We start from the raw sequence: 18,132 nt of genomic DNA, 5'->3' as shown, positions 1-18,132 counted from the left end.
CAATATATTTTTTTTTCCACAAAATTCTGCAGTGCAAAAAAAAGAATCATCCTCAAAATTGTCTACATACGCGTAGGTAGGTATGACCTATGATCTATCTATAATTGTACAGTTCGGATAGAAAGCTCTCTATATATCAACATTCGGGAAAGAGGTTTTGAAAATCGAAAGTTAGCATAACCGTCGGATTTTTAGTTAATTATATCAATTTTCTGTATGTTCTTAGGAAAGAGCTGGTGGCATAAAAATACATACTACAAAAACCATTGATGACCAAGGTTTATCAAAAATGAACTATGTAGAATTGAAAACTCAAATATTTTCGTTTCCAGTTGCCCTTGAATTAAATCTTAAATTTCTTCGAAGGGGGGAGGTTATAATAATTTTCGATAAAAGTGTTTATGAGTACCGGTATGTTTATCTGTGAGACAGCTTCGTTAGTTTCAAAATGCACTTTTTCTATATTCGCGACGACGAAGGCCTTGAACGTAACCGGGCTTGAAAAATAGCTATGGACCGGGAATATAAACGTATGTATAGATAATACATATAAAATTGCACACATTTCAGTCTTTAATCAGAGTCCGAGACAATGGTACAATTTACAAATTAGCAGTAGCCTAAAATGCGAATTAATTTTCTTTCATCTATATCGAATTACCGCTCTGATTAATCGAACCTATTATTACCGGTACTTTTTTTTCAATCATGCCAAAGTGGGTAAATTCCACTCGAAATGTCAAGGAGAAAAAATATCCGCCATTTTTGGCATCTCGAGTCTAATCACTTAGCCGACACTGCGCAGATTGTCTAATTAAGCTTTTTCCTGAAAAAGACGAAAAACGTCACGACTGCCATTTGATTCGGCGATCTCGGGGAAAACGACGCAACGATGATTACAATCGCGTAATAAAGATTTATTTAGAGATCGCGGCGGCGACGTTTCAGCAAAATTACAGACAACGCCGTACGTCATTCGCCCACTGGTTATAATGATCGGATGATCTCGCCGATAGAAATTGATAATGAAACGGATGCTCCGGTATATTTAATCCAGGGCAGCACAATCAGTTTGATAACCACGGACTACGACGACGACAAACTTATTTATAAAATAATCACTCGGTGGAAATTACTAAATAGATAAACACGACAATCCATCGCAAGATCGATTCCCGGAAGGAACTCTTAAACGATTAAAACAGGCGAACTTTGTATAACTATGTTCAGAGGTAATTTCTGAACGATGAAAATAAAGCCCGACTCGGGTGGACTATCGAGATCCGATCGTTGGCATTCAAATCTGCGATTTTTTAATTGGGAACTTTTTCGACGTGAGTGGAGTGTACTTATGACCACGACTCATCGATCACAGACCGATCGTAAAGACGAACGATCGTATGGATGGAACAGGTTCTGTTTTCCGACGACTGATCTTAACATCGTAGCCTATCAGCAACGAGTATTGCTTATGATTTTTAACGTTCGGTAAGGATCAAGCCACAGCCGACCAGAGAGCTCTTAAGATTGTCAGAGAAACAGATCAACAATCGGCGGTCGCGTGTGTACCAACTTCTTACAACGATCTAGCCTCGGGTCTAGCTAGGCTTAACCTTCCGAGGAATACGTGCAGGAATCGGCGCTTGAACAACACTGCTACTACTTTTAACTCAGAAGCAACGCGACTGATACGGGCGGCTAAGTAAAATTTCTATTAAAAAAAAACGCCGCGATGCTTTTTTTAAGCCAAAAATGCTTATCAAATCGATTCGAATAACGATATATATATTGTAATAATACGCTATCTAACAATATTTGACAACATCCAAATCAATAATTCGCGATACGTTCATCGATAAACGATAACTATTGAAATGCTCGAGGAGAACGATATCTTAACAATGAATATTCTTATCAAATGCGAGATTAATATCTGAAATAGTTCAACAGTGAATTTCTACAACACCAAGGCCCAATAATCTTCCTACGTACTGTTGCTGACGATAAGCCACCTTCCGATGTCTTTTCCGCGATTCAAAAATGCTCGCCGAGCCACCCCCATTCCCTTTGATTCGGGCGTGAAACCAATACATGACCTCACACCGACAATTCGAAGACAATCGAACTGATTCTACTATGCGTAACTTTCCCGTGCCATAACTGGCTTTTAACCACCTACGCTTTCTTTCAGTTTAAAGAATGTTCAAATAGGAATCTTCACCGAGCAGTGACTTCCGAAGTGACGTCGCTAAATTTGGTTTAAACCACTCATCCGACGATCATGACTTCGCGTCCTCGATGAACGTCCATAAAAACTCAACTCCGATCCGGCATCATCGACCGAAACCACGCCCGATTCTCGAGTGCAACACGCCTACTAGTAATGAGCCTCGAATCTATCACAGTGAATGATATCAGCTTGTTCTAAAACATGATCAAGCTAATAATAATAATAATGATAAAAATGATAATAATAATAATAATAATAATAATAATAATAATAATAATAAAGGTATCAGTCTGCAGTCTGGTGGGTCCTCGGCACTTTACTTGTTTTCAAGATTTTTAATGAAAATACAACGACGGACCACAAATACCAGACTAAAGTCATTTTCCTAATTCTTATCATCCAGACAACGATCGATACCTGAATTAACACACACACAACGAAATACATCGTTTTTTTTATCTAATCCAACTCCTATCGACTTGAAATCGTCGTCCGCAATATCGACGGCAACGTTGTGCAAAAATGTGAGCAATTGTACCACAAATAATAATTATTCAACAACGACAATCATTTCCAAACGAACACTACTCGTTCAATGAGACAAAAACACCACCGAAGCCAAAACACTATATGATACACATTAGTATCTAAACCTGAAGAGAAAGTTATCGAATTATATCTATAATTGTAACTGAACTGATTATGCTTGTTTTGCGCGCGTCGAAATTTTTTGCGGCGAAAAACGAAACTCATCTATCGCTTATAAACCGATAACGACGACTTATAATTCATAAATCATTCTGATAATAATCAATTGGTTACTAACCAACGGTGATTAGTTAATCAATTACAGCCTGGTTACATGGTTGTTTAATCACACAGTTTAAGTATGTAAATAATTTATGAGAAAACAAACATTATCTCCAAGACTAGGTTTTCAAAAAGTTCATCAAAATCGAGGAAAAAAACTAAATTATGGATGGTAATAGATTAAGACATTTTTTGTTGAAAACATCTGTTTTTGTGAACCTTTGACTATAGCATTATTAGTGATTGCCAGGTATCTAAAATGTTCGAGAGAACCAGTTATAGGTAACTGTATTTTTTTCTATTCTAAAGTAAACTTAGGTCAACTCTTGAGATGAACCTCAACTTACTCCCAGCCAGTGATACACCTTAGAACAGCGATTCTAGGTAAACTGGGACAAGACTCCTGGAAGCAAACACCTAGGCATGGTTAGTAAGTAACGCCAAGGCTTACACTAAGTAGACGCTTTTAAGCCCCTTCGGTGTGGAAAAAGTAGCACTTTTTTAGTGAATTGCGCCCATGATAGACATTATTGCAATTGCTCATCACGATTTGTCAAACCATAACAATAACCTAGATTGACAAATCACTTATGCCATTCATGCACTAGGACATTGTACATGTAATTTTCCAGAAGTGATGTGTGCTTGGCTTTTAATTATTTGATCAACGTTAAGTATCACGATTACGAATGGTGTGACAAAAATGTTTCAGATGGCTTGTAAATCAAACAGTAGCAGTCATTTCAGTACTTGACATTTCGTGAAAGGTAAGCGCATGTCAGGGCCTTCAACTTTAATTTTTTTTTCTAAGAAAGTAGCGCTACTTGGTAGATTTGATAAAAACCATGCTGCGTGTATATACTTCCGGGAGTAAAACCCAGTTGACCTAACCACTAATGATAGGCGCTAACACAGTTGAGCTGTGTTATGATTACGCCAGCCGACCGACTTCTACTTTACACAGAACTCAAATTATAACATAAAACGGTAGGATCGTCGAACGTTTATCGACATCGCTTGCCGAGAACTAATACACATCGTTATTATTCAACTAATAATATAACTTAAATCTACAGCTCACTCGTTTTTTACTTTTTTTTCGAAGTAAAAGAACTTCCGTTTTTGGAACCAATCGATCAAGCTACCTTCTCGAATACTTTAAACGCGCGCCGTACGAAGAGGCGGAACTCCCCACGATTGAGGGAATTCCGTCATCGTAGGTGATTACCGAAGGCTGACCTCCTTGACGATCGCCGACCGATCGGCGTGGTAGATCTGCAAATGCTGCTCGAGTTGTTTCGGCTTCGCGAACGTAACTTTGCACAACGAACAGACGTAGTCGATGTGATACCGGCGGATGTGCCGAAACAGATTGCTGCGAAACGCGAAGTTGATGTTACAGATCTCGCAGTCGTTCGACGTCTTTGACACGTGCGACTTCAGGTGCCGGTGAAATATCTCGGCGAACACGATCACCTTCTTGCAGAAGCCGCATCGATAGTTCACGCGGCCGTCGTTGTGCAACTCATTGTGAAACGCACCCGGGTACTTCGCGATCTTGCGCTTCTCGACCCACGGTATTGGTATCGGTATCGATAAAGGCACTTCGTTCGAGACCAGCGCCGACGACGAACTCGTGTTACGCGTGCCGCTCTCCGACGTGAACACACCCGCCGCCGACGAAACAGCCGACTCTCTCAGCGTCGCCAACGCGTCGTGCGCATAGTTACCGACGAGCGGAGTCGACAACGATACATCCGACGCCGGTATCGGGATTCCCGATTCGAGCTTGATCGAAGTCGGCGTCGTCGGGTAGCCCGAATCGGTGCTGCTCGTCGCCGCAGCCGCCGAAGACGCGCCGACCGACTTTCCGGCCGCGAAATTCAGCGCATCCGGCAGATACATACGCGGGAATACTGGTTGATCGCTGCGACATTCTTTCGGCGAGTTGTTACGATTTGTGACCATCAAATCGTACGGGCTCAAACTCGACGGCCGAGCTTCGAGCGACGACTTGAATTCGCTCGGCGAATGATGTCCGTCGGACAGACTGTAACGCATTAACGGACTGTTCGCTTTGACGAACGCGTTCTCCGAAGCCGCGACCTTCTCGTCTTCGTCCCGTTTCGCCGCCATATTTTCCTCATCGTCGTCGTTCGAAAGGTTCGCGATGTTGTTGGAATCGTTGGGTTTCATCATCGTCGTCGCGTCATCGTTAGCACCATTAGTATCACACTGTTGTTGGATTTGGACGTTGAACGCGGCGTCGTTGCCGTTTTCGTCGCGCTGGTCCGACCGCATCGCCGACTTCGACAGGTCCTGCGGCACGTCGTTGCTCGGCGGTAGGTTGCCCGATGTGTTGCTGTCCGACAGGCCGTCGGTGTCGTTGTCGGTGAAATTGCCCGGCGACTGTCGCAGCTGCAACGTCGCCGCATTGTGCGGCGGCAGGCCGTCGCGAGCAACCGACGACGAACTCTGGCCGCCAAGACGCGACGACAACGCGCGATACTTCGACATCATCGAACTGCACGGCTTTTGAAAGCTTGACGACTGCACGTACCGTGTCGGCACGGGGTTCTTGCGCTTGCGGTAGAATAGACGGTTACAAGAAACGACGGTTTCTGAATTCGACGTGGACGGCTGCCCCAGTATACGACCGGTTCGATTCGTCGGAGTGTAGATCGGTTGATTTGCATCGGGGTCGTGTGACTGGTCGTGATTGACCAGGTGTTCACTGGAGGGATTGTCGCAAAGGATTTCTCCGATTCGTTCGATAAGATTGAGCAGTAATTTCATTGCAGTAAGTACATCATTTTTGTTCATCTCATTCAGCAGCATGTATGCCTCTGTGACCTAATAAAAGCAATAATCATTTTCATACTTTAACAAAACTGTCCACCTGCCTTTAAATTCTGATCACATCACAAATAGCCCCGATCAAATCCTAATTCCTAGAATTAGGATTTATTTGGGTTATGGTTCTAGGACTATTGAGGCCTATTGAAGTTCAATTACGCTTTAAAATCTTGTAACACATCAGAGACTTCTTTCTCAGAATGAGGATTAGGGCCAGGTTAGGGTAAGCAGGCCCAAGTAGAGGGTTCGAATGACAGTAGGTTTAGAAAATAGGGTTGGATCAGGATGGGCACATTTACTTGTGGGGGTTTCAGAACAATAGGCCCAATTAACCAGAATGAAATCAGATAAACACATTATGTATGCACCCTTTCAACGTTTCGATAGGGTGCACCTTCAATATCTCAGTCTTCTATCCTTAGCCTACCCTGAACCTAACCCGTACTATCACCTACTCTAGGCCAAAGGAACCAATCCTATCTTGAATGATAATCTTGAATTTTACAAAGTATGCAAGTCCTGACAATTATCAAAGAACGATTATATACAGAAGTTAGCATTTTGGTTTTTGCATATACACAATCTTGTGAAAGTGCATGCAAAAATAGTAAACGTAAAAAATGATTTAATTTTTGATTTTGTGATTGAAAGATATAAATACCGTAAAAAATATATAAATACAGATATAAATACCGTAAAAAATAATCAAAAATTGGGCCAAAAATAATTACTTCTCGAAGTAATTAGAATTAATTTGATAAATTACTATTCAAATTAGACGACATCCAGGTCTACTTCTTGTTCTTACTTATAAAAACCACTAAAAACCCCACATGGATGCTAACATTAACAACAGCTGATGAAAGATACTTGTTCTATATACATATGTATGTTGCAAGCTTATGTATTTTTATCCCCGGTAGATCTTTCTAGCTTAGACCAGGCATGTTAAGAATTCCAGGAGTGTTAAACATAGCTAGTGTAGCTCTCGCGTCAGCATCATCAACAACCACCTGCTCTGCAGAATCCTGCAGAATTCCCGGATCCAGCGAGAGATAATTTCGAATCTATCAACGCGCTTACCTTCAGTTGGAACTGTCGCAGTGTGGACGGCTTGGCGACCAGGCTCGCCATCGTTCTGATGAGGAGGGATCGAACTGAGTACTACACCGAGAAAAGGATTGTCCGAATCCCGCCGCAATACGAGAAGCATCAGTTAATCCTGCTTCTCTCTCTAATCCTCCCTCTTCCTGCTCTACATCCTGCTACGGAATCCTGGGATAGCTCAGCGCGCACCTGTTGATTGATCGATGTTTCCTGCAAGTGAAGATAAACTCGTTTGAGCTTACCAAATCTTCAATCCGCCGTTAGGAGGGAGCGAGAACCGACTGACTGTATTTTATTTCAGGCTGAAAAGTTTTATTTTATCGGACACAAATCGCGAGTGACGCCTTGTTATCCGTTACATCGTGTCGCGCGCGTGACGTTTATAGTTTTCAACTTAGATTTAACTTGATTGCTCATGCAATTTCAATTCAATATACTCTTTATTGGTCCAATTTTTAATTAGTAGATTCTCACAATAAAGACAAAGAAATATCATCCCTATTAAACCAGTGAATATTTAAAACTATATTTTAGATCCGTTTTTAGAAAATATATGATTTCGTGTGATGGTTATCGCCATGAGTTCTGTGGATGACGTTTCAAGTTTTCAATTTACATTCAACCGGACTCACTTCACGCATGCGCATAAACGATTGCCATGTACTTCCGGCATAACCTTAAACGCGAACAAGGAAGTGATCGTTTTTTGAGAAGTTTTCGACCGACGATGGCTTACAGGTAGTAGAAAAGTCTTCGCCCGTGGAATAGACATTTGCGCGCTGGAAATATCTTTCCATCGATACCAAATACGGCATATTTCGTCGGTGCTAAAAACTCCAATCAATTAGAATTTCGCCAAAAAAATCCGGTCTTACTCTCCTCTCCTGCCCGTTCGATTCTTCATACTTTGGCCTGAAAATTTCTTCACGCTTCTCAGCAGAGCCGCCTCGTCTTAGCAGCAGGTTTTTTCTGGATTAAAGCCGAAACAACGGAATGGACAACAATTAGTGTTTTGTGGTCAATGACAATGTTGAAGTTGAATCTTTGGTGTGATTGCGTAATAAGTTACTAGTAACTAGTGCGGATTGGGCATCGGTTTGACGTTTGCGGTCCGACCTTTTGCCACTTCTTTGAGTTGCTGGTATGCACGTGTATATAAGTGGCAAAGAGAATCAACAATTAAACAACGTCCACGATGCTGAAATACAGAACGTCCAGTCGGCCCGAATGTACGTATTCGGCAACGACGACCAACAGCTGGAAGAGTTCGGCGGCGGCAACTCCGGCGAACAGACGACGTCGAACGAAATGTGCGAACTTCGTCCGAGAAAGGCGGGCGCTGTTTATAAAAACGGCGAGTTGACGAAAGTTGAAAACGGCGACGTCGAGTGCGTCGAACGAGAAATTAAAGATGGTGAAACGTTGCATAGTATAGCGTTACGATATGGATGCCCGGTACGTATTCGCTTGGCTTGCGTGTATTAGGCTAAGTACCCTATCAGGGAATCAAAAAGATTTATAAGAAAATCAGGGAATTTGACAAATTTTGCAAAAAAAACCTGTAAAGCTCGAGGGAATTTGGATCATTGACCACGGATTTCTTAACCCTTTCAGTGCTGGCTCATTAATACCCTATAGTGCTGAAGATAATTTGAAAATTCTGAAAAATTCCACCCTAGTGTGTTGAATAACGGGAATAGCACTATGGCCTAGTGCGTCTACACCCCGGCGCGGTATATCGTTAGTTACTAATATTTCACTATGTCTGACAGGTGCAGCCATCTTTCAACAGAGATAATTAGTAATTACTAATTAAATCAATACACCGCAGTGCGGTGTACTGGCAAAAATAATGTAAATTATTCGTACACCGCACTGCGGTGTAGACGCACTGAAAGGGTTAATACGTGATTCGTAAAAAATGAATAAATTGTAAAATTTTACACCAAAAAATTCCCCGCATTTACGCAGGGAATTTTGTGTGATAAAGATGGAAAAGTCAGGGAATTTGTAAATTGGGGGAAACTGGCCACCATGCTAATCAATAACTTCTATATCGCATTTTGGCGCATGAATTTCTTGGTAGAATCAGTTATGAATCCAGGACTTAATGCCAGAAGTAAAAAATTCTAGTGCCAGTAGTAATGATGCCTAAGGAAAAACTATATCATCTAACTAAAAATGTCATTTGAAATGTGCTGAGAATTAAGCAAACATGAGAATTTATTAACATTGGACATGACATTATGTATACACTAGATTTTGTATATTGAATGCACAGTTATTACATATTTCTAGATAATTGAAATCAGAAAGTGAATCAGTAATTTGTAGAAAAGTCAGGCATAGGCCAAAAAATGTATTATCAATGGATATGGTATTTTCTTATTCATTTACCCTAGATGACATTTACATGCAACGTACTAGTAGAACTTTTCTCAAATTTGGTAGGCCCTATTGATTTTTGGATGATTTGAATTACAAATATTTTGTTTATTATTTCATGTTTCAATAGGAGATAGGGTTAGACTATGATAGTTGCTAATGATTATCAGTTAATAGACTATTCAGCTATGATCAAAGTCTCAAGTCTAAGTTAATTTAAGAAATGACCCTGGAGCTGGTTTCAATGTAATTTTTAAGCTTAACATTAATTTTGAAAAATATGTGACCATTTTATACATAAATTAACCGGTAATTCTGGATTTAGCCTTCATTTGGAATAAGACATAGTCTAACGCATTTTAAAGCCCAGATAATAATCTGCGCTTGGCTGTTTCATTCAATATCATAATCGAAGCAAGTGGACGTGAATGAAGGTTTTTATTTTTTGCATGTATAGAATCCCTCAATAGTAAGTCTGAAAATGTTTTGTAGAGCTAGTAGTTTATTCAACATTTCGACTATGATCTAAGTTATTTTCAATAATACTTTTGACTATACTTGATAATGTAGAGAATCCCACAATAGTAAGCCTATAAATGTCTCCTAGGGGTAGTAGTTTATTTAATGTTTCGACAATATTCTAATAATCATCTTCAGTATTCCTGAAGATGACTATTATTACAATATAGACGAGACGTTGAATAAATAACTAGCTCGAGGAAACATTATCGAAATTGACATCACTCTTTGTGGGATAATCTGCTGATCATCGTCACATCACGGATATAGCGCTTTATCAATGGTTATTTCTGTTTGAACGAATTTTAATCAGATCCCGATGGAATTATGTCGTGATTCAGGTTTTTTGTCGATGAGGGGCGACATATTGAACTAAAGTCGTCATTCAATTATTGAAACGCCATCTTTACAAAGCAGGTGTACTGTGCCAGATGAAATAAATATTATATATAGACTGATCAGGGTATATATGTGTACATTTTGTATTAGGCCTGAAGATTAATTGTTAAATTCAAATATCAAATCTACATAGAATTGATGGAACAAATAACAGCTGGTGGGGTGTGCCGTTTGCCTAGTGTTCATAAGTTAGGCTAAACAAAAATGATACCTTGTTTCTCCGCAGCAGCCGGGTCATTTTTGTAAAATATGATAAAATTTATAAACAGTTCATTTCTATACAGGCCGGGTCTGTTATGGTAAAATTGATCACAATTTAAAAAAAAGTAATGTATGGCGTAGATAGGCGGCTGGCCGGGTCAACATTTAAGCTCAGCAGAGCGGAGAAACAAGGTATCAATTTTTTTTAGCCTTAGACTAGAATTATTGTAACCAAACCAGGTCAATATTTACGTTAATGAGATTGAAATACTAAATGGTTTAAATGAAATTCAACTGTATGAATAATTGAAAGATGATAAACTGATAGTTGATGTAGAACCCATTTTATCCAGATTACTGGTACAAGGTTTTGCTATTGTGGTCAGGAAAAAGTGTCTGCAGTATAGAACAGTACATAATCTCTGGAACGTTACACCTGTTTATGATCTCTAGAGAAAGTCCGAAACATTTGCGTCTTTTATTCTTAATTCTTGGGTTATGAAATTCGCTTTTAATCTTGTAGATTTAGTATATAGTGGGACTTAGACTTATCTATTCTCCACATCGGCTACTGCAATACTATCTCGATCAACTCGTAGTAGGCCTAGTGCTTAAGCCTACAATATATTACAAAATCTAAATTTAGGCCATAACTGGAAAAGGATAATCATTCTCAAATGATCCATGTGCTGGTTTTGTCGTACTCTCTGTACCATGGGAAGAAACTGTATGGTATTTCAGTCCCTTTTTTGGTAAAAGAATTACTCACATTTTCCAATGATCGAAAGTGTTGTGGAGGTTTCATATCTCAGTGAAACTGGAAAATCGATATTTTGTAATGAAAATAAGCTATGATATTTTTCGTATGTGACTGATATCAAATTCACTGTTTATTTTGAAAACAGATGTTTACTCAGTCAATGAATAGACTAATGTTCAGGCTGAAGCCCGCTGCAAAAAACCAATATCGGGTAAACAATCATAATCTTAGGTATGAAATTGTATATACTCCTGAGGTTTAGTTTCCCCCCCCCCCCCGAAGAAGGTCATACATTTTTAGCAGTATTTTTTACGTCACACGATGTACCATAAGAACAAATTTTATGGCGTTTTGGTCCCCAGTCAGTATTTTACGAGTCTGAATATTCTTTTTATAATTAGTAAAAGGATTACTCCTTTTTTCGATAACTAAAAGTGTTTTTTTATATCGATGTAACTGGAAAATGCAAATCGATATGTTCTTGAGTGGAAATGAGTCTATGATATTCTTTCAATGTGACTGATATTAAATTTACCGTTCATTTTGTAAACAGATGTTCACTGAGTGAACAGACTAATAATAAGGTTGAAGCCCACTGCAAAAAAGTCAATATCGGTTAAAAATTATCATAGGTATGGAAATAAATTTATTCCCGTGATTTAGCTGTTCCTATGAAGGTCCAAATTTTTTTAGCAGTAATATTTTAACAGCGCCACTTGGATTTCTACAGTCGAAGTTGATGAAATCTCTCATTGAAAATGGGCCGATGAACTGGTAGTGTCTTCGTTGGCATGAACCTCGTGAGAATTTCCTGATTGTTATGTGTCATGGCGTTTTGGATTCTACACAGCTTCCAACTATTCCTCATTTTGCGAATTTGTTACTATTTGCTAACGAGAAATACTGATTCGATTTGTTTGATGCATACAGAAAGACGTTACTTAGGGTCTCACTGTTGATTACTGATGGCAATTGGTTGTGATACCAAAATATACTTAGGTACCATTATAATAAGGAAACACTAAGTTATTCCACTATTCAACGTCCCCTGGTGACCATATGCAAAACCCGATGACCTTGAAACTTAAATTTGTTACCGATAGCTTGGCAGCCATGATTCTAGTGTCTTTCTTAATTTTCCCCATTTTGCAGGAAATGCAGGAAATGCTTGCAACCAAAATAATATTGTCTTTCTAGAAAATGAGATTATCGCAGGACACCTTGATTCCTTTAAAACTCCTTCTAGATGGAAGATGTTTTTAAAGGTGCTTGAAACTTGATTGAACGTTTCTACCCTTGATGAAATCTCGTGTTGAACATTTCTTAGTTGACTTGATCCTCGTGAGAATTTGCGGATTATTAGGTGTCGTGGCATTTTGTATTCTAATTTCTTTCTCTTTTTTTTCTCCGCGTATTACTAGGTTTCCGAACTGAAGAGATTCAATAATTTCATTCAGGATCAAGACTTTTTCGGTCGGAAGTACATCAAAGTGCCGGTGAAGAAACACGGACTGCTTACTCAAATACTTGCTCAAGAAAAAATCGACGAAACCAAAGACCGAGCGAACGTGATCGACATCAGCGACGACAACGGCGGGGCAATCGAATCATTCGGTGCTTACGGCGGCGGCAGACGGAATCGCGACGAAGTCTGCGACGACGACGATTATTACGACGGCGATGAAAACAGCGACGACGACGACGCGACTCGTCAGTTGCTCGTACGAACGTTGAGCATCCGCGACTCGTACGGCGGGGGCGCACGCAGCGGCCAACAAACGCTCGAGGCGCGCGAGTTCCTGAAACACATGGATAAAGACCTCGAGAACATACGCAACATGACCGTTTCGCAGAAAAGTTCGCTGGAGGAAGTCGCGAACACGCTGACGTGTCGACGTATATACCCGATGCCGCAGCGTCGGTGGTTCTTCAACGGAGCCGACTGCGGCATGCGTTGGTGGAGCGTCGTTTTGATTATGTTAGTAATCGGACTGTTGACTCCTCTGTTCGTATTCCTATATATACAATATTGGAAGCCGCCTGATTAGCGAAAATCTTTAGGTATTAGTCAATTATTTAACGACGTAGATAAATACGCCGCAGCGTGCCGATTAGTAAAGGCGAGTGCGCGGCTTGCACGTTCGTGCGATAGAGGCTTCGGTGCTATAGATGGGGACTCTGATTACATGCCGGATATGTACCGATCATATTGTTGAAGAGAATGATATGCATTTAAAAAGAAATGTATGGTGTTTGTGTATTCTTTCTCTCACTCTCTCTCTCTTTTAACATTATTCATATCGTAATTTGAAGTGTATATGGATGTTGAATTCTATTGCCGCTGTATGTATTATCATCTGTATATCGCATGGTTGCACTTAAAATTAAAAAAAGATTGGGTACTTTTTGATGAAAGCTTGCGTTTTGAACAATGGTTCCCTTCTGAGAAAGGTCTGCTGTGAAGATTGAAGAGGGGCTGTTCGTCTGTGAGTAAACAACCTAATCTTTATTTTATCATGACAAATGCTGAAACCCTATTTACTTTTCATTCTAATGAATTTTGGGTACAGTTTCTAGGCTTGGTGCGGTGTCCTCCAATTTCACCTCTTCATATTTTTCCACCTTGCCGTTTTGCACCTATCAGTTTTTTGCGCCACTTTTTGATTTGCGTCTTTTCCACCTAGGCCTCTGTGTTTTTGATGATGTTGGCACAAACAATAACTGTAGCAGGCACAGGCACAAATGGAAATTGGATAATTTCTTAATCCTTGCTTACGTAATAAAAACTGATATGTTTATAGAATTTTGGCCGATTTTAGGTTTTTCAAAATTCACCTTTTTGATGAGGAAATAAAAGATGATTTGAGGGGCTCGATTGGAAAGGGGCAATATGGTTAAGGTGCTGAATGGAAGAGGTTAATTGGGAGAGGGTAAAAATTGGGATGAATAAGGGGCAAATGGCGATAAACCATCACCTAATATATATGATATCTAATCTAAGAAAGGGTTATTTTTTAGGGTAAGTTCACTATCCACCGTGTCTATGAAACTGTCCCCGGTTTCTATTTGAATATTTAATCGCTCTACAGAATGTAGATCAGGTCAGGGCTTCCAACAATCTAGTCAATCATCATGTGAGAATTCAAAGACATAATCGTGTATATTTTATGAAGCTTCCGCGTGTTATGGAAATATGGCCATCAGAACTAAAGAAGGCTTCGTTATTTTTAGTACTTTACAACTAACGTCAAGATAATCACTCGATTTTAGGTAGAATCGCTGGTACGAATGAAGCATCACTTTGTAGAGATATAGATTTTATCAGTATTCACACTACCACTAGTTAGACCATTCTAAATGGGTCCGTGCCTGGAATGGTCCAAATTTAGAACGGACCTAATCAGAGCGTGCGATCACTGGGTTCGCAAGATGGTTCGCAAGATGTCGCCTTGAGTATTTCGCCCCCAAATGCGCATCTTAATGATAGATTTAAGAGTCCCTGCTATTCATTAAGAACATTTTTGATGACAGAGTTTTATCATATATCTGGACACAGCAATCTATGGTAAATTCTAGGACATTTCCAAAAGAATTAAAGATGTATTACTCTGACCAGCAAACGCAACAGACAGATTAAGATAAATGATGATCATTATATATAACTTTTTTGGCAATATGAAATTATATTCAGTCTGTTCCATTATTTAGAACGGACCTGGATCGGTCATTTACGTCGTTCCAAATTGGTCTGTTCTAATTTGGAACGGACTTTTCGCTTGTGTGAACGCTTGGTCCATTCTAAATTGTTTCGGGCGAAATTTAGACCGATCTAAATAATTTAGTGCGATTGTGACTATATAGAGTGTATTTTCAGAACCAGCTCTGGCTCAGCGTACTTATTAAATGCTCTCTAAGTTTGAATGGTGCATTTGTTAAATTGAATGTTCCGTCTCTGGCATATGTCCCACACAATATATTGATATTATAGTTTATAATGTAGTTGCGTGTATGGTACTACAACATAAAACCAAAGGGATGAAAGAGAGCTTCGAGTGATTGTCTGGTCAAGATTGGGAGGGAGGTTTTCTCCCCACCTCCCTGATTACCGGGTAGAAGGAATCTCGGAGAATCTTCTTGAATAATGAATCATATCATTTATCTCCGAAACCTGCGTTGTGGAAATATTGCCCGTTGATCAATCTGTAATCGCTCCATATGCTCTCTCTGACATGTGTGAACAATGACCACTGATTTACCCCAGATCTCATGTAGGCCTAATCGATGTCCGATGTAACGCAAACCCTTGTACGAATATTGATCTTTTGTCTCGCCTACTGCTAATTGATTCTGTCGATGAATATGTTCGATTTGATTGAACAGTGATTTTTGTTAGATTTCAAGAAAAAATATTTGGGTAGTTTTGACACGACAATGTGAAAAACATGGGATTCGGGTTTTATTGTTCGATAAGAATGTGTCAAAACTACCTGCATATTTTTATTTATATATATTTGGTTAGGAGCAAATGACAATCTATAGGATATACAGTAAGGAGAGTTCATTGTTTCGGTCATACCGGCGACCTTTAAAAAGATATTATATATCTCATGTATGGTTTAATTTCATAGAAAAAAATCAGTGTCGTTTGAAAATCACTGACTGATATCAGGTTATTTTTCGATTGCACCATATGATTGCGCACGGATATAATACTGAATTCTTAGTCGCCGTGACATCTGATGTTAAGTACAGATCGATGCATGCTATGTAACAATACTCGACGTTCGACTAACAGTCATATTATTTCAATATCTGGCTCAATTCAGATGTCGCTATTCTCTAAAGCCACTGTGTCAGAGCTGTATTTCTGATTGAATACTCCTCTTTTTTGTCTGGAATAGGCGCACGTGATAGAGATTTAGAACATTTTTTACCCCACCCAGACACAAAGCCATTATTGTTGAAAGTTTATTTTGTGCTTGAAATTGTTATCGAAACAATTTGAGATCCGATCTGATCAAATGTATATTAGTGAAGAGAGTTCTTTCGATTGTAGTGCTCATCTTTCTGCCTCATTGGAGTCAAAAGCTTTAGTGGAAACCTTGTTGCAATGATTTTTAGGAGACCGCAAGATCTGTTCATTAAAATCGATAATTCGTTATATATCCGGTTTGAAATTATTAAGGCTTATTGTACAACTCACTTAATTCGGATGACTAGGGACTGTCCATATTTCATCAAATTAAGGAAAATCCGAATTGTGAATAGTAGTTTACATGTTTCCTGGCTAAATGGACCAAATATTTCACCCGAATAAGGGATCGTTCATTTATTACGTACGCATGTAATGTGACTTTTTCAACACCCCCCCCCACCCTGTATGCAAAATCGGCCATTTTTTCATACACATTAAGCATTACAGTACGCAATTGCACTGACCGACCCCAACCCTAATGTGTACGTAATAAGTGAATGATCCCTTAAGTGAAAATCCGGATTCAGAAATCCGAATTAAGCGAGTTCTACTGTACCTATTTGGTATGAAATTTTAGGTTAGTAATTTGAGTTCATTTGATAACGAAGTTCCTCTGTATATAGTCAAATGGAGCATTGCAAAACTAACATCATGCTTGCTACCTACCACTTTCTCATGGTGTATTTTCTTTGTTCCTTATATTATGGAGGTATCTGCTGATAAAAAGGTTACTTTTTTCTCAGTGTACTGCAATCTTGTGTATATATATATATATATATATATATATATATATATATATATATATATATATATATATATATATATATATATATATATATATATATATATATATATATATATATATATATATATATATATATATATATATATATATATATATATATATATATATATATATATATATATATATATATATATATATATATATATATATATATATATATATATATATATATATATATATATATATATATATATATATATATATATATATATATATATATATATATATATATATATATATATATATATATATATATATATATATATATATATATATATATATATATATATATATATATATATATATATATATATATATATATATATATATATATATATATATATATATATATATATATATATATATATATATATATATATATATATATATATATATATATATATATATATATATATATATATATATATATGACTGTAATAAAACTACCTGCTGCCTCCTAGAAGTCTGGAGATCGTCGATACTCACTGCGTCTGATCTTTAAATCGTGTTATGTTTGACAAATTTTATCATTCCCGTCATTCTGCTTTAATGATTTTAAGGTTACATTAGAATCAAATGGATGAGGAACATTATACAGTGGATTCCTCCTTGCTCCAGTAAACTGCTCAAGTCAATGAATTTTAGTAAGACTGATTTTTTAAAGAAAAAACCCTTTTCCCCTGTTTCTCAACTCGGTGATACGTTAACAGTACCAATGCTGGTGACCACGATTCTGGAAAACAGAACTGATTTCTCTCGTGGAAGACAAAAGCGAATTTTGATAAAACTCTGGAAAACTAAGGGAAATGGCATATATGTCGCTCCTGCATTTTTCCCATTGTTGTTATATGTTCTACATGCCTCTCATCAGAACTTAACAATCTTCATTTCATGCGGGAAGTCAAAAGTCCTATAAGAATTCTTGGCTAGCTTACTGCTTTACTTTGGGTTGAAAGTTATGCTTTTACCACAAGAACGCATGTAATTTAGAGGTGTATGAATTGTGGTCACCCAGTTCTAATGACGTAAGGTGGAGTTTATTGTATTTTCATCCGGCATATATATTATGTACTGCATGATGTGTT

The 18,132-nt window shown here is 38.3% G+C and overlaps 2 protein-coding genes across 2 annotated transcripts; one reads left to right on the top strand and one right to left on the bottom strand.

The window, feature by feature from the left end:
- Positions 1-4,264: 4,264 nt before the first annotated feature.
- LOC141906199 (uncharacterized) lies at positions 4,265-7,120 on the bottom strand. Its single transcript, XM_074795439.1, has 2 exons — positions 6,980-7,120; positions 4,265-5,893 (listed from the first exon to the last, which is right to left on the bottom strand). The coding sequence occupies exons 1-2, from the start codon at positions 7,028-7,030 to the stop codon at positions 4,265-4,267; spliced, it is 1,680 nt and encodes a 559-aa protein (XP_074651540.1). The 5' UTR covers positions 7,031-7,120.
- A 548-nt stretch (positions 7,121-7,668) lies between these two features.
- Positions 7,669-16,992, top strand: LOC141905967 (lysM and putative peptidoglycan-binding domain-containing protein 3-like). Its single transcript, XM_074795097.1, has 2 exons — positions 7,669-8,458; positions 12,689-16,992. The coding sequence occupies exons 1-2, from the start codon at positions 8,147-8,149 to the stop codon at positions 13,313-13,315; spliced, it is 939 nt and encodes a 312-aa protein (XP_074651198.1). The 5' UTR covers positions 7,669-8,146; the 3' UTR covers positions 13,316-16,992.
- The last annotated feature ends 1,140 nt before the right edge of the window (positions 16,993-18,132 follow it).

The sequence above is a fragment of the Tubulanus polymorphus genome, chromosome 5, assembly GCF_964204645.1.
Source record: "Tubulanus polymorphus chromosome 5, tnTubPoly1.2, whole genome shotgun sequence".
Classification (NCBI taxonomy): domain Eukaryota; kingdom Metazoa; phylum Nemertea; class Palaeonemertea; order Tubulaniformes; family Tubulanidae; genus Tubulanus; species Tubulanus polymorphus.
This window is presented reverse-complemented; position numbering and strand designations above follow the sequence as displayed.

Excerpts from the sequence above, each read along its gene's own strand:
- LOC141906199 (XM_074795439.1), bottom strand. The coding sequence starts at position 7,030 with ATGGCGAGCCTGGTCGCCAAGCCGTCCACACTGCGACAGTTCCAACTG. Across the intron at positions 5,894-6,979 it reads TGCGACAGTTCCAACTGAAG|GTCACAGAGGCATACATGCT; the intron begins GTAAGCGCGTTG and ends TGCTTTTATTAG.
- LOC141905967 (XM_074795097.1), top strand. The coding sequence starts at position 8,147 with ATGCACGTGTATATAAGTGGCAAAGAGAATCAACAATTAAACAACGTC. Across the intron at positions 8,459-12,688 it reads CGTTACGATATGGATGCCCG|GTTTCCGAACTGAAGAGATT; the intron begins GTACGTATTCGC and ends GCGTATTACTAG.